General features: G+C 40.7%; 1 protein-coding gene across 1 annotated transcript in view; it reads right to left on the bottom strand.

Moving 5' to 3' along the window:
- Positions 1-5,875: 5,875 nt before the first annotated feature.
- Positions 5,876-12,748, bottom strand: part of PREP (prolyl endopeptidase) — a 154,061-nt gene continuing 147,188 nt past the window's right edge. The window contains exons 14-15 of the mRNA XM_006839965.1: positions 8,954-9,110; positions 5,876-6,170 (exon numbers count right to left, since the gene is read on the bottom strand). Coding sequence (XP_006840028.1) covers positions 5,876-6,170; positions 8,954-9,110 — 452 coding nt within the window. The remainder of the gene's footprint in view (positions 6,171-8,953; positions 9,111-12,748) is intronic.

The raw sequence follows: 12,748 nt of genomic DNA, 5'->3' as shown, positions 1-12,748 counted from the left end.
ACTCGTGTTTCCTACTCCATCTACACTGGCTGTCCTGCTCTTTCTCCCACCTTGGCCCTGCCTAGAACGCTGTCCTCCACAAATCGCTGTCCATTGCTCGCTCCCATCTTTATGTTAGGTCTTCGTTGAATTGCTTCCTCAAAGAAGCCCTTTCTGATCTCCATAAGTAAAACAGCCCCCCTTATACACTACTCACTAGTTCTGCTTTCTAGCTCTTCACTGTGTTTATTAATTCCTGACATTACATTTTCTGTTTATTATCTAGTTTATAGGAGTGGGTAAGAGTGCAGTTGTTGTTAAGTGCCTTGGGGTTGGTTCTGACTCATTAGCGACCCTGTCTAGGGTTTCTGAGGAACAGCTGGTGGGTTAGAATGGCCAACATTGCAGTTCAAACCATTCTTGTGTTCCAGTGCATTATCCTGTAGTATACCAGGACTCCTTCATAAGATTGGGTGAGGACACACATATTCATACTCATATAGTGCTGGCCATAGTTCATCAAGATAATCTACCATCTGCCTCCTCCCCTGGAGGATCAATGACATGAGAGCAAAGCTTTGGTCTGCTTTCTGCATGCTCCTACCCCTGTAATACTAATAGATATGTATGAAGTACAGCTAAATGTGCCTCATGCATCAGTCTCAGTCTTCGTTCACTGTGCTGACCATCACTTCTTTGCCTCCCTCACAGCTTTCCAGCCTCGTTTTGACCCAATTTTCTTTGATTCTTTGTTACCCTTCTGGACACTAGTTATGTGGTTTGCCCTGGGGAGTTCCCTGAGACTGGTAAAATTGTCTGATGAACACAGATACTGGTTACAAAATGGTTAGTGACAGTCTTCCTTAGCTGAAACCTAGTGTTTTCAAACTAGCAGCACCAGTTATGGGTGAGTGGCTAGAGTAGGTTGAATTTGTGTCCTCCTAAAATTCATGTCCATTGGGAACTGCAGAATATGGCCTTATTTGGGGCCTTTGCAAATGCAGTAAATTCAGGACCTCGAGATGAACAGACATGTAAGCTTGCTGCCGACCACACTGGTTTACTGGTGAGTGGAAGAGGGGGAAAGGCAGCAATGAAACAATGGGCTGAGTTGGACCATGTTCCATGAACTCCCATTGACCTGGAGATGAGAGAGAGAAGAGGAAGGGCTGGTTGGTCCACAAAGTGTGGTGAGACCTGGGGACACCTGAGCCCATGGACAAGGACATAACCACAGAGGGCTAGAGCTGAGAGTGAAGCATCCAGCTGATATGAACTGAGAGGAGGCGCAGAAGAACACCTAAAGTTTCAGAGAGTACCCATTTGACCTAGTCTCGATGGCTTGAACTCGACTAGAGATAAAAAAAAAAAAAAAGGACAAAAACAATGTTTGATAAAGGAAACGAGGATAAATTGCTACAATTTGATGAACTTGACCTATACTCATGGAGGTAGTAACTCTAAATACCAACAGAGAGGGAAGGAGTCTTCACATCAAGTTATCACTGTTATCCCCTCTCTACACAGGAGAGATCGGGATGGGCAACTTAGACATTGGCTACTTAAAATGAGGGGGCAATAAAGGCACGAAGTGACTGGCTTACAAGGTCTCAAGGTGGAGTTTAGTTTAAGACTGTGTGGGGAAAAGAAAGAGTCCCCACTGAATAGTTTTCATCTTGTCTAGATGGGTCTGGTTAAAAGAGATGGGGACAAGATTCTTATGATTCAGTAGTGAGTAATTGTCACCATGACTAATTGCGACCGTCACAATTGTAAAGGCAGAAGTTTTGTAACAAAAACTGGGGAGTAGTTAATCTTACAGTCCAGTAACTAAGGACCCTAGGATCATCAAGGGAGAAGAGCAAAAGCGGAATGCGAGACCTTATCCAGAGATGGGGACATGGAGAGAGGGAGCAGCTGAGGACTCTAGATTCATGGGAAGAGAGGGACTGAGAGCTGGTGGCCTGGAGGCAGACTTGCAGAAGGTGCCCTTTGGTGGTGTAAATTATTATATAATGCCCTAGTGTTCTTTTTTTTTTAAAAGAGCTACAGTGAATAGAGAGAAATACTGTTAACTGATGGTACATGAAGGGAATTATAATCATGGTAATGAAACAAAGTGTATGATTTGTTGAATGTAAAACAGATGATCTGCCTGTAAACTTTCACTCAATCCACAATAAAAATCTTTAAAAAAAAAAAGAAGAAGAGAAGAAAGGATGGGACAGGTCACAGAGAAACAGAGGTAGGGAGATGTGAAGATGACAGCAAATCCACCTGAAGCTAGGTGAGAGTAATGAGAGTAAGGGAGGATTTTCCCCTAGAGCTTTCAGAAGCAACCTGGCCTGGATGACACCTTTAGTTTGGACTTCTGGTCTCCAGAACTGAGAGAATAAATTTCTGTTTTTCTAAGCCACCTAACTTGCAGTAGTAGACGCAAGCCCTAGGAAACCAGCACTCCACTTAGGCTTTCTTTAGTGGGAATAATGATAAAACATGATTATTTACAAAGTTTTACAATATTCTAGGTTTATGCATATTGTATGTGATTAACGTGACTAACTTTATGCTACTAAGTTAACAAATGCTCTACGGCATGTTCAACAAGGCCCTGTGATAAAGACCACCTGATACTTTTTCTTGTATCATCATTGGGATGAGAAGGACCCTAGCCTCAAGGTTTACTTCCAGTGTTTAAGGCTTAGAAGATGACCTTTAGTTGGTGGAATCAGCTGTCCCACTAAAATCTAGATATGAAAGCTAGCTTGGGAAAGGGAACTCAAAATTGGAGGCCAATTCTATGTTATACCTTCTACCTTGTTCATTCCTCATCATCACCAACTAATAAGTGGCAGAGTTGGGATTTGATCCTACGCCTGACTGGCCTCTTTCTGAAGCTCAGACCCTGCACACTTGACTTCTACGTTCTGCTGTTCTGAAGGAGACCTCAGCTGGAAAGCATGGTTGAATTCTGTACAACCTTGAATATGCTAGTAGGGACAACTCAGCTGTCAGCACACCCAATGACCTAGCTGCACTAGGAAAGAGGCATTCTTTGGCTTAACTGTGCAAATGCATTCTATTGTTGTTTTCTCTCCCCTCTGCCAAGCTAATCAATGGTTGTACAGCAGTTAGCTAGTGTTGGGATCTCTCTGGATCCACGGTGATACAGCAGTCTCTGAATGCACTGCCAGCTAGCGGCAGCCTCTTTCTCTAGGGGACATACAGTGACTCAATGTTCAATAACAGCACATCAAGTACAGCACTTTTTTAAACAAACAGTAGTAGAAAGCATGATTCTAGAGGATAAAAAGCAAACCTTTCTATTGTGCTTGGCTTGCAGTGACATGCTTGATAGAAAAAGCTGTGTCTAATTTTGGTCCATAATTTGGGAGACCAAGAGAGAGAGAGCTTATTATACATAGAAGGGCCTTTCTGGAAAAGTACAAGTTATTGGAACACTGAAGTCATCTACTAAGCTATTTTATATGAAGCTAAAATTCTTTACATAAAATAGATGGTAATTGTTATTATGTAATTATTATATAAATAATGCAGTATCAGGATTAGAGGAAAACTAATAACCTGCAAGAACCTTGCTTGCTGAAAGCAAAGAGGGCTTAAAGCAAGTACTGATGAAGAGCAAAGACTACAATGACAGCCTTAAGTATGGATTGCAATTCAATGTAAAGAAAACAAAAATCCTCACAACAGAGCCAATAAGCAATGTCATGACAAATGGAGAGAAGACTGAAGTTATCAGGGATTTCATATTACTTGGATCTACAATCAGTGCCCCTGGAAATAGCAGAAATCAAATGGCATACTACACTGAGCAAATCTGCTGTAAAAGTGCTAAAAATGAAAGATGTTGACTTGACGGGGACTAGGGTACACCTGACTCCAGCCATAGTATTTTCAATTGTCTTATATGCATGCAAAAGCTGGACAATGCATAAGGGAGAACTAAATAATTAATGCATCTGAATTACAGTGTTGGCAAGGAATATGGAATATAACATGTACTGCTACAAGAACCAGGAGAAATATGAGACTTTCTGCTCCAGTAAAGATTTACAGCCTTGGAAACCGTAGGGAGCAGTTCTACTATGTCCTAGAGTATTTCTGTGAGTTGGAACCAAGTTGATGGTAGTGGATAGTTGTAACTAGAAGAATGAACAAATTTCTTTTGAAAAAAGTATAGCCAGAAAAACTCCCCAGAAGTGAGAATGGCAAGACTTAGTCTCATGTTATCAGAGGGACCAGCCCCTAGAAAAGGGCATCATACTTTGTAGAAGGTCAGTGGAAAAGAGGAAGATCCTTACTGAATTGACACAGTGGCTGTAACAATGGACTCAAACATGGCAAAGATTGTGAGGCTGGCACGGGACTTGGCAGATTTTCAGTCTGTTGTACATAGGGTGGCTCTGAGTTGGAACCGACTTGATAGCATCTAACTACAGTAACAACATATACTTCTTTAAAGACGCATGAAAAAACCCTGTATAGGGTTTCCAAGAGGCAGCTGATGAATTTAAACTGCTGACCTTGCAATTCAAACCGACCTTGCAGTCCAGTGCTTATCCTACAGCATCACACCTGGACTCTGAACTCTCTAGATTTCCAAATTCACGAACGCGTACAACTTTTTTTTTTTAAGTATGCCTATTTCTATTTCTGCAGTCCTGGTGTGGCGCTGTGGATAATGTGCTGGACTACAAAGTTGTTTGAACCACAAGGTCAGGGGTTCAAGCTCACTCGGATACCCTACACAGGGTCACTATGGGCCGGAACCAACTCTACCGCACTAACAACAAAATTTCTATTTCCAGAAAATGGTCTATGAGGGAAAATAAGCTGGAAAATGCTGAAATGTGTGACTGTAAGGTTTGTTGTTGCTGATAAGGGCCATTGAGTCTGTTCTGATTCATAGCAACCCTGTATAGGGTTTTTGAGGACTGGCTGGTGAGCTTGAACCACAGACCTTGCAGTCCAGCACATTAACCCACAATGCCACACCAGGACTCTGACTGTAAGGTAAACTTAGGTAAAGTTATGTTTGGATAATTTACTACTCTGATTTTAAGTCTTATATCCATAGAGCTCTGATTTCTAGGAATACTCTGTAACCAAATTAACAGACAGACAAAAAGGCAAGACAGAAGAGTAGCCTGACATTTTCAGTGCAGTTCCCACTGAAAGGAGAATATCCAAATGGAAGTGCCCTGAGAAGTTAACATAGAGGGCAGTCAGTCACTGCTAGCAGTTCATCTCCCATATACGTGGCAGTTGGTGGGTGAGCTCATCTTCTTTTCAGTGCTTACATTCTATGGCTCAACCGCTTGGAAAAGAACTTGCTGCAGACAGAGAGACATTCAGAATGCTTTGTTCCTGCAGAAAAGCAACAAGATCCAGGATGAGTTGCCCCTCAACATAAAGGAACCCAAAATAAAGCCTCTCATTCTTAAATAACATTTATTATTGTTGCAAAGAAGTCTTTTCTATGAGTAGAGTTTTCACTTTTATTTAAAGATATATTGGTTAGGGTTATAGAAGCAAGTTCCACTGAGGTGTTATATATGAAGTATCCCGACTATGACTCTGAATTCAGTAATCTACTACTCACAACATGTTGGCTGCCACTTAGCTACTTATCCAAACATGCCTTCCGAAAAAACATGTACTTGGACAGGGTGGAAAGAAACTCCCAGGGCTTGCTAAAAAGGAGAAGCCTAAAAAAGATAAAATTCCCACAGAAGTTCTGTTCAACTGTAGCCTGTGAGTGCAGGAATAATGCTCATATGGGTGTACAATACGCCAAATGGCTTCTCAGTCATAATGGTGGAAAAGCCCTTGAGGTTTTCTGTGGCAGTCAGGAGGAAGCAGTCAAGTCCATTTACTGTATCCAGTCAATACTCAGGCACCGTGCTATGAATGCAAACATATCTGAGACTTCTTCTATCACTTTGGCTGTGGGCTTCCCCGCCCCGTGACCTGCCTTGGTGTCCACATGGATAAGCAGGGGGTTGCTTTGCTTCCGGCTACGGCCCACGGTATACTGTAGGGTGGCGATGAACTTCAGGGAGTGAAGTGGGACCACACGGTCATCGTGATCAGCTGTGAGGAGAAGCATGGACGGATACTGGACATCGTCTGCCTCTGGCAACTTGACGTTGTGCAGTGGAGAATATCTGAAAAGCAAAGATCCTTTTGTGAGGCTGGATATCTAAAGTGGAGGAGTTCACTACCTGAGCAGTTAATCAGTTTAACTTCACTAGGAAAGACGACTCCTGCTAACTAGCACATAAGCAACTACTGCTACGTCATTTAGGCTATGGCTGGCAAACGCTATTGGAAACTGGGAGGGAGCTGTGTGGTTTCTTTGACTTCCACTCTGGAAAACTGTGTAAGAAGGAAGCTCACCTGGCTGTTGAAATAACGCAATGATATACATACTTTCTGTCTAGAGTTGAGTATTTTCAATTTCTCTAGACTGGCTTTTCATCTGCTACCCCGTGGACTAATAATTATCTTTTGCAAACAGGTTCTACATTCAGCTATACATATATAAAGTGCAAGTCTTTCTTTAGTTGAAAAATTTGAAATCTATAAGGCAAAGTTTAGTTTTGCCTTTTAACATCTGTAAAACCTCTATCCTAGGTTCACCTTCATCACATGTCCTCGCTGGGCCTAAGTTTCTTGTCTGTAGCCGGGGAGCCTCAGTTGGGTTGTGGAACTATCTGCGGGATCTCACTGTCCAGCAGTGAAGGGAGTGTCTTTGATCAAAGGAGAACAAGTTAGCTGAAGAGGCACCATCTGAGGTACAAAGCAGGTGTTTCCAGGGTAAGTCAGGCTAAAGGAAACAAGTGAGAAAAATAGCCGCGGACCTTTTCTTACATTTAACCAAAGGGAATCATGCTTTTACAAAATATTCAGTATTCAATGAACACGATCAACTACTTTATTAGCATAGTTTATTTTAAAGAACGATGGTACATTTTCTGGTTTTACTTTCATCAAGCTAAGGTTAAAACATTCTGAGATTTGGTTTCTCAACACATCAAATGGGGGTTGGGGGTGGGTTTGCACTGGACCTGTCTTCTGATGACCAACCCATTTCTCAAAAAAGGGTTAGTTCTTCGGTGAAACAAGTTTGGAGAACTCTGACTATGAATAACACTCTTCTCCTTAGAGATTCATGTGTTACATTAAGACATTAAATATTCTGAGACGTCTGTAGAAAAGAAATGTTAGGTTTTATTTAACCCAGCCAATTCGCAACTTGCAAATCCAGCTCTGTTTTGGGGGGACCCATTTTAAGATTCAGGATGGTGCTTCTTAGGCCTAATTTGGGGGTGCTGGACACCAGCAGCTCCCTGCTAGGCCCTTTCTAGATCTCACTTCAGGGCCATCTACTTGTACCATATACTTCTTGCTCACTTCAGAGCCATCTACTTGTACCATATACAGCAGGTAAGAGGATCTAAAGGTCTGCCCTTTTCTCACTGTTATCACCAAAGTGGTTGAAGCATATGAATGAGGTATGCTATACGGTACTTCAGTAACACAATTTGTAATTTCAAGTATATATGCTTATACTCAGAAGGTAAGATAAGTTTAATTGTGCTTGCATGTTTTTATTTTTCTTTATTTAGAAAAAGAAGTATTATATATATATTCTCCACTCTCACGATCGCTGTTATAAGAAGTGTCGTAGAGTCGATTCTGACTCATAGTGACCCTGTATAGGGTTTCTGAAGAGTAGCTTGTGGTTTTGAACTTCCGACCTTGTGGTCTGCAGTCCAGGCTGATCTTACACTGCCACACCAGCAGTTCTCCTTACTATTAGGATTCCTGATTTCTTGAAGATTTAATAAGTAAGACAAGGCTGTAACTTTAAGAACAGGACCATAATTTTTTTTTTATTCTTTAACAAATGAGGTAACGCTTATCCTTTCATAGTCTCTAGTAAGTGAACACAGTGGCTCTGCAGGGTAAGCACTGGACTGCTAACCATAAAGTCCACAGTTTGAGCTTACCAGCCACTCCTTGGGAGAAAGATGAGGCTTTCTGCTCCCAAAGAGATTTACAACCCTGGACACCTTATACAGGGTCACTATGAGTTGGAACCAACTGCACGGCGCTTTAACAACAAATCTCTAGTGAAACAAGGGGATTGGCAAGAGCTATAAACATTAGATACTATTCCAGAGGGTGATTTCAAATCATAGTCTGGCCTTTTTGCAGAAGCTGCATACTGAAGATGATTTGGATTGTGAGCGTCAATCCATTGCAGTGTATCTGGTAATAATTTCTGACTGCTTTCATAACAAACTACTACAAAGTTTTCAGCTTAAAACAACACAGACCTACCATCTAGCGGCTCTGTAATTCAGAAGTCTGGGTTGGCTTGGCTAAGCTTTCTGCTCTGAATATCAAAGGGCAGAAATGATGGTATTGGTTGTTTTCTGTCAGGAAACTGGGAAGCATCTGCTTCCAGACTTATTTAGGTTGCTGTCAGAATTCCATTTCATGTGGCAGTAGGACTGAGGTTCTATTTTTCTGGTAATTGTCAACTGAGGATTGTACTCAACTTCTAGAGGTCCCTTCCTCCATCTGCAAAGCCAGCAATGGAGGGTCAACTCCTCTGCCTTTAAGGGCTCATGGGACTTAGATAATCCTGGATAATCTCTTTAAGGTCAGGCCATTAGTAACCTTAATTTCTAATATCTTTAGACTTTTTTTTATCCTATCTTTGTAGTTTAGTTTTAACTTAAATTTTTTTCCCCACTTAAAGACCAAATTAAAGCAAGGAAGACAGAGAAGTGTCTCTATCACTTTTCTTACCCTTGCAGTAAATTATATAAAAATAGGAGACACTGAATGGGACAAAGAATCAAACATTTATCCTATTGAATGTATTCAATATTATCAAATAACAACATACATACACTAATAGGAATTAAGATCTTACTTGATGAGCCAATCAAAGTGTTGTTTGCTGTCTGAGCACCCATAATCGGTGGTCCAAGCATGGCCGATGGTGTACTTATGGAACTTCAACATGTCCATTACTCCCACTTGAGCAATAACACAACCAAAGAGGTCAGGACGCTGATTTGCACATGCAGCTAAAAACCAAGACAGAAAAGAGACACACAAAGGTGGTCCACCATTAGACACGTATATAAAACTAAACAAAATATACCTAAATGTTTTCAGAACCTCAGTTGCCCTTTTTCTTAAAGTAAGAAGAAACCATTACAATCATCTGTCCAATGGTTCACATGCTTTTATCAACCCCTCCAGTATCTTTCAAGGTTTGGATAGTCTCATCAATGATGGGGACTTATTCATATCTAAAGTGAATCTCAATAGGTGAATGCTATCTGAAAAGCTACAAGGCCTTTCTGAAAAACCTGTGCCCCTTATTCCTATCCTACATTGAGTTCATAGGAGATGAGGGAGGTTAAGGGATTTGTTCAAGATCTTAGTACCAGTCAAAGGCAGTTGCTGTTAAGTGCTGTCAAGCTGGTACCAACTCACAGTGCCCTCATGCACAACAGAACTAAAAACATTACCTGGGCCTGTGCCAATCTCACAGTTGCTCCTACGCTTGAGCCCATTGCTGCTGCCACTGTGTCAATCCACCTCATTGGGCATCTTCCTCTTTATCACTGACCCTCCACTTTACCGAATATGATGTCTTCCTTCAGGGGGTCCCTCCTGATAATATGGCTGAAGTATCAGAGAAGAAGTCTGGCCATTCTGGTTTCCAGTAAGCAGTCTGGTTGCACTTCTTCCAACACAAACAGACAAAAATTGTTTGTTTTTCTGGCAGTTCATGGTGATTTTAATACTCTTCTCCAACACCGTAACTCAAACGTATCAATTCTTTTATGGTCTTCCTTATTCACTGTCCAACTTTCACATGCATATGAGGTTATTGAAAATACCATGACTTGGATCAGGTACACCCTAGTTCTCAAACTGACATCTTTGCTCTTCAACACTTTAAAGAAGTCTTGTGCAGCAGATTTGCCTAATGCAATACGTCATTTGATTTCTTGACAGCTGCTTCCATGAGTGTTGATAGTTGATCTAAACAAAATGAAAAAAAATTGACAACTTCTATCTTTTCTCCATTCATGTGAGTATTATTTATTTGGTCCAGGGTTAAGGATTTTTGTTTTCTTTACATTGAAGTACAACCCATACCGAAGGCTGTGGTCTTTGATCTACATCAGTAAGTATTTTAAGTCCTCTTCACTTTCAGCAAGCAAGCTTGTATCATCTGTATATCTAAGGTTGTTGATGAGTCTTCCACCAATCCTGATGCCATGTTCTTCTTCATATAATCCAGTCTAGGAAGATTTGCTCAGCATACAAATTGAATAAATATGATGAAAGAATACAACCTCAGCACATACCTTTCCGAATTTTAAACCACTCAGTGTCCCTTTATTTTGACTGTCTATCGATCTATATACAGGTTCCTCATGAGCACAATTAAGTGTTCTGATATACTCATTTCCCAAATGTTGTCCATAGCTTGTCATGATCCACACAACTAAAAGTCTGTGCAGTCAATAAAGTGTAGGCAAACACCTTTCTTGTATTCTCTGCTTTCTGCTTCCAGCCAAGATCCATCTGACATCTTTGTCTGAATCCGGCTTGAACTTCTAGCAGCTTTCTGTCATATATCATTGTTTTCATGTTTAAATTGCCTGCAGCAAAAACTTTACTTGCATGTTATGTTAATGATACTGTCCTATGATTTCCACATTCTGTTGGGTTACCTCTCTTTGGAATGGGCACAAATATGGCTCTCTTCCAAGATGAGTGAGTGCCTCCAAGGCTGCATCAGTTTATTGAAAGATTTCAATTTGTATTTCATCAATTCCCAAAGGTTTGTCCTTTGTCAATGCCTTCATGAATGTTAGACTTTTTCCTTCAGTACCATTGACTCTTGATCATATGTTACCTCTTGAAATGGTTGAACAGTTACCATTTCTTTTTTGGTACAGGCACTCTGTATATACTTTACATCTTCTTATGGTGCTTTCTGCGTCATTCAGTATTTAGCCCAGAGAATCCTTCAATATTTCAAGTTGAGGCCCGAACTTTTTCTTTAATTCTTTCGACTTGAGAAATGCTGAGCATGTTTTTATCTTTTGGTTTTCTGACTCCAGGTTTTTGCATATTTCATTATAATATTTGACTTTGTCTTCTTGAGCTGCCCTCTGAAATTTTCTGTTCAGCTCTTTTACCTCCTCATTTTTCCCCATTTGCTTTAGCATCTCTACTCTGGGAGCAAGTTTCAAAGCCAGAACAAAGAACAGGGTCTAAAACCCAGTTCAATGCTCTTAACAATATTGGCACACCATCTTGTTCTGTTGTAAATTTATCTTCTTCATATACTTAAATCTTTTTCCGATCATTCAACAAATATTTATGTGCCAAGCATGAAACCTGGGGATATATTAGTGAATAAAGACTGAATTTAGTGTAACAGATGAAGATATGAACAGGCAATGACAAAAGAGTGTGGTAATCAGTGTTGCTGACAAAGTTCAGGCACTATATAAAATGAGTATAGGTGCACACAACCCAATGTAAGGGAGGCTTTGTGAGGAAGTAACAAAGGCTTTGTGATGTGTCGAGCCAAAAACCTGGTTCCCATCCCTAATTCTGATCTCAGTAATTATTAATACTAAATCCTGAGCCAAATCCTTGGAGATCGATGTACTCAATGAATGAATGTTGAATGAATGGATCAAATACATTATTATTTGATATTTTAGAATTTTATCAACACCCTGTACAAATTTTATTGGCTCTTTGTATTTTACCTTCATCAGAAAATGTTTATTCAAGGTATAATGTAAAGGAGGTAAACTAATAAATTTTAAACTGAATTATACATGCTATTCTACACATATGCAATAGATCCTGGAATCCTGGCAAAGCTGTAGGGCAAGCACTGAACTGCTAACTGAAAGGTTGGTGGTTCAAAACTACCAGCTACTCCTAGGAAACCCAATATAGAGTAGCTATGAGTTGGAACCGGTTCAACAGCACTTAACAACAACAACAGACACTAGTGACACTGGACGTAGGACCAGCAAGCAAAGCTTAGGGTCACCATAAATGTTCATTATAATATTGTGCTAATAAAAGGCAAAGAGGAAAGCAAAACTTAATGATAAAAAAATGAGGAAAAGTTGCTTAGAGGCAATACCACAGTGAGTTATAAAGGGCAGTATCTAAAGTCACAATGGTACGCTCAATCCCTAGCACTACCATTTCCTAGTTGTGTGACAGTGGACAAGCTACTCAACTTCCCTGTACTCGTTTCTTCCTCTCTAAATAAGACCATGTGCAGTAGCATGTCAAGTAAGAGAGCATGTGTCCAGGGCTTAGCACTGGCATACAGTGTGCTCAGCACATGTGAACCATTCCTGTGAACCACTTCATAGCTACTGAGTTGTGAATGGTCTACCTTTGTGTATACATCATATTCCTTCATGGCTTATTCCTCTGTAGTCACTTCAACATTACAGGTATTCAACATACAGGTATTCAACAACTGCTCAGTGATGAGCACATCATCAAACTCTCAATAACATAATCAGGAAGATGATCAGATTCAGGGCTGGCTGAACCTTGGGCACCTGTGGGTTCAGTTTGTGGGGAGAGGGAGCCTGCCCAGTGGGAAAGAATCACAGTCCAGCCCACAGCATGGCAGGAGAAGAGTTCAGAGCAGGAG

This window comes from Chrysochloris asiatica, unplaced genomic scaffold (genome assembly GCF_000296735.1).
Source record: "Chrysochloris asiatica unplaced genomic scaffold, ChrAsi1.0 scaffold00027, whole genome shotgun sequence".
NCBI lineage: Eukaryota > Metazoa > Chordata > Mammalia > Afrosoricida > Chrysochloridae > Chrysochloris > Chrysochloris asiatica.
This window is presented reverse-complemented; position numbering and strand designations above follow the sequence as displayed.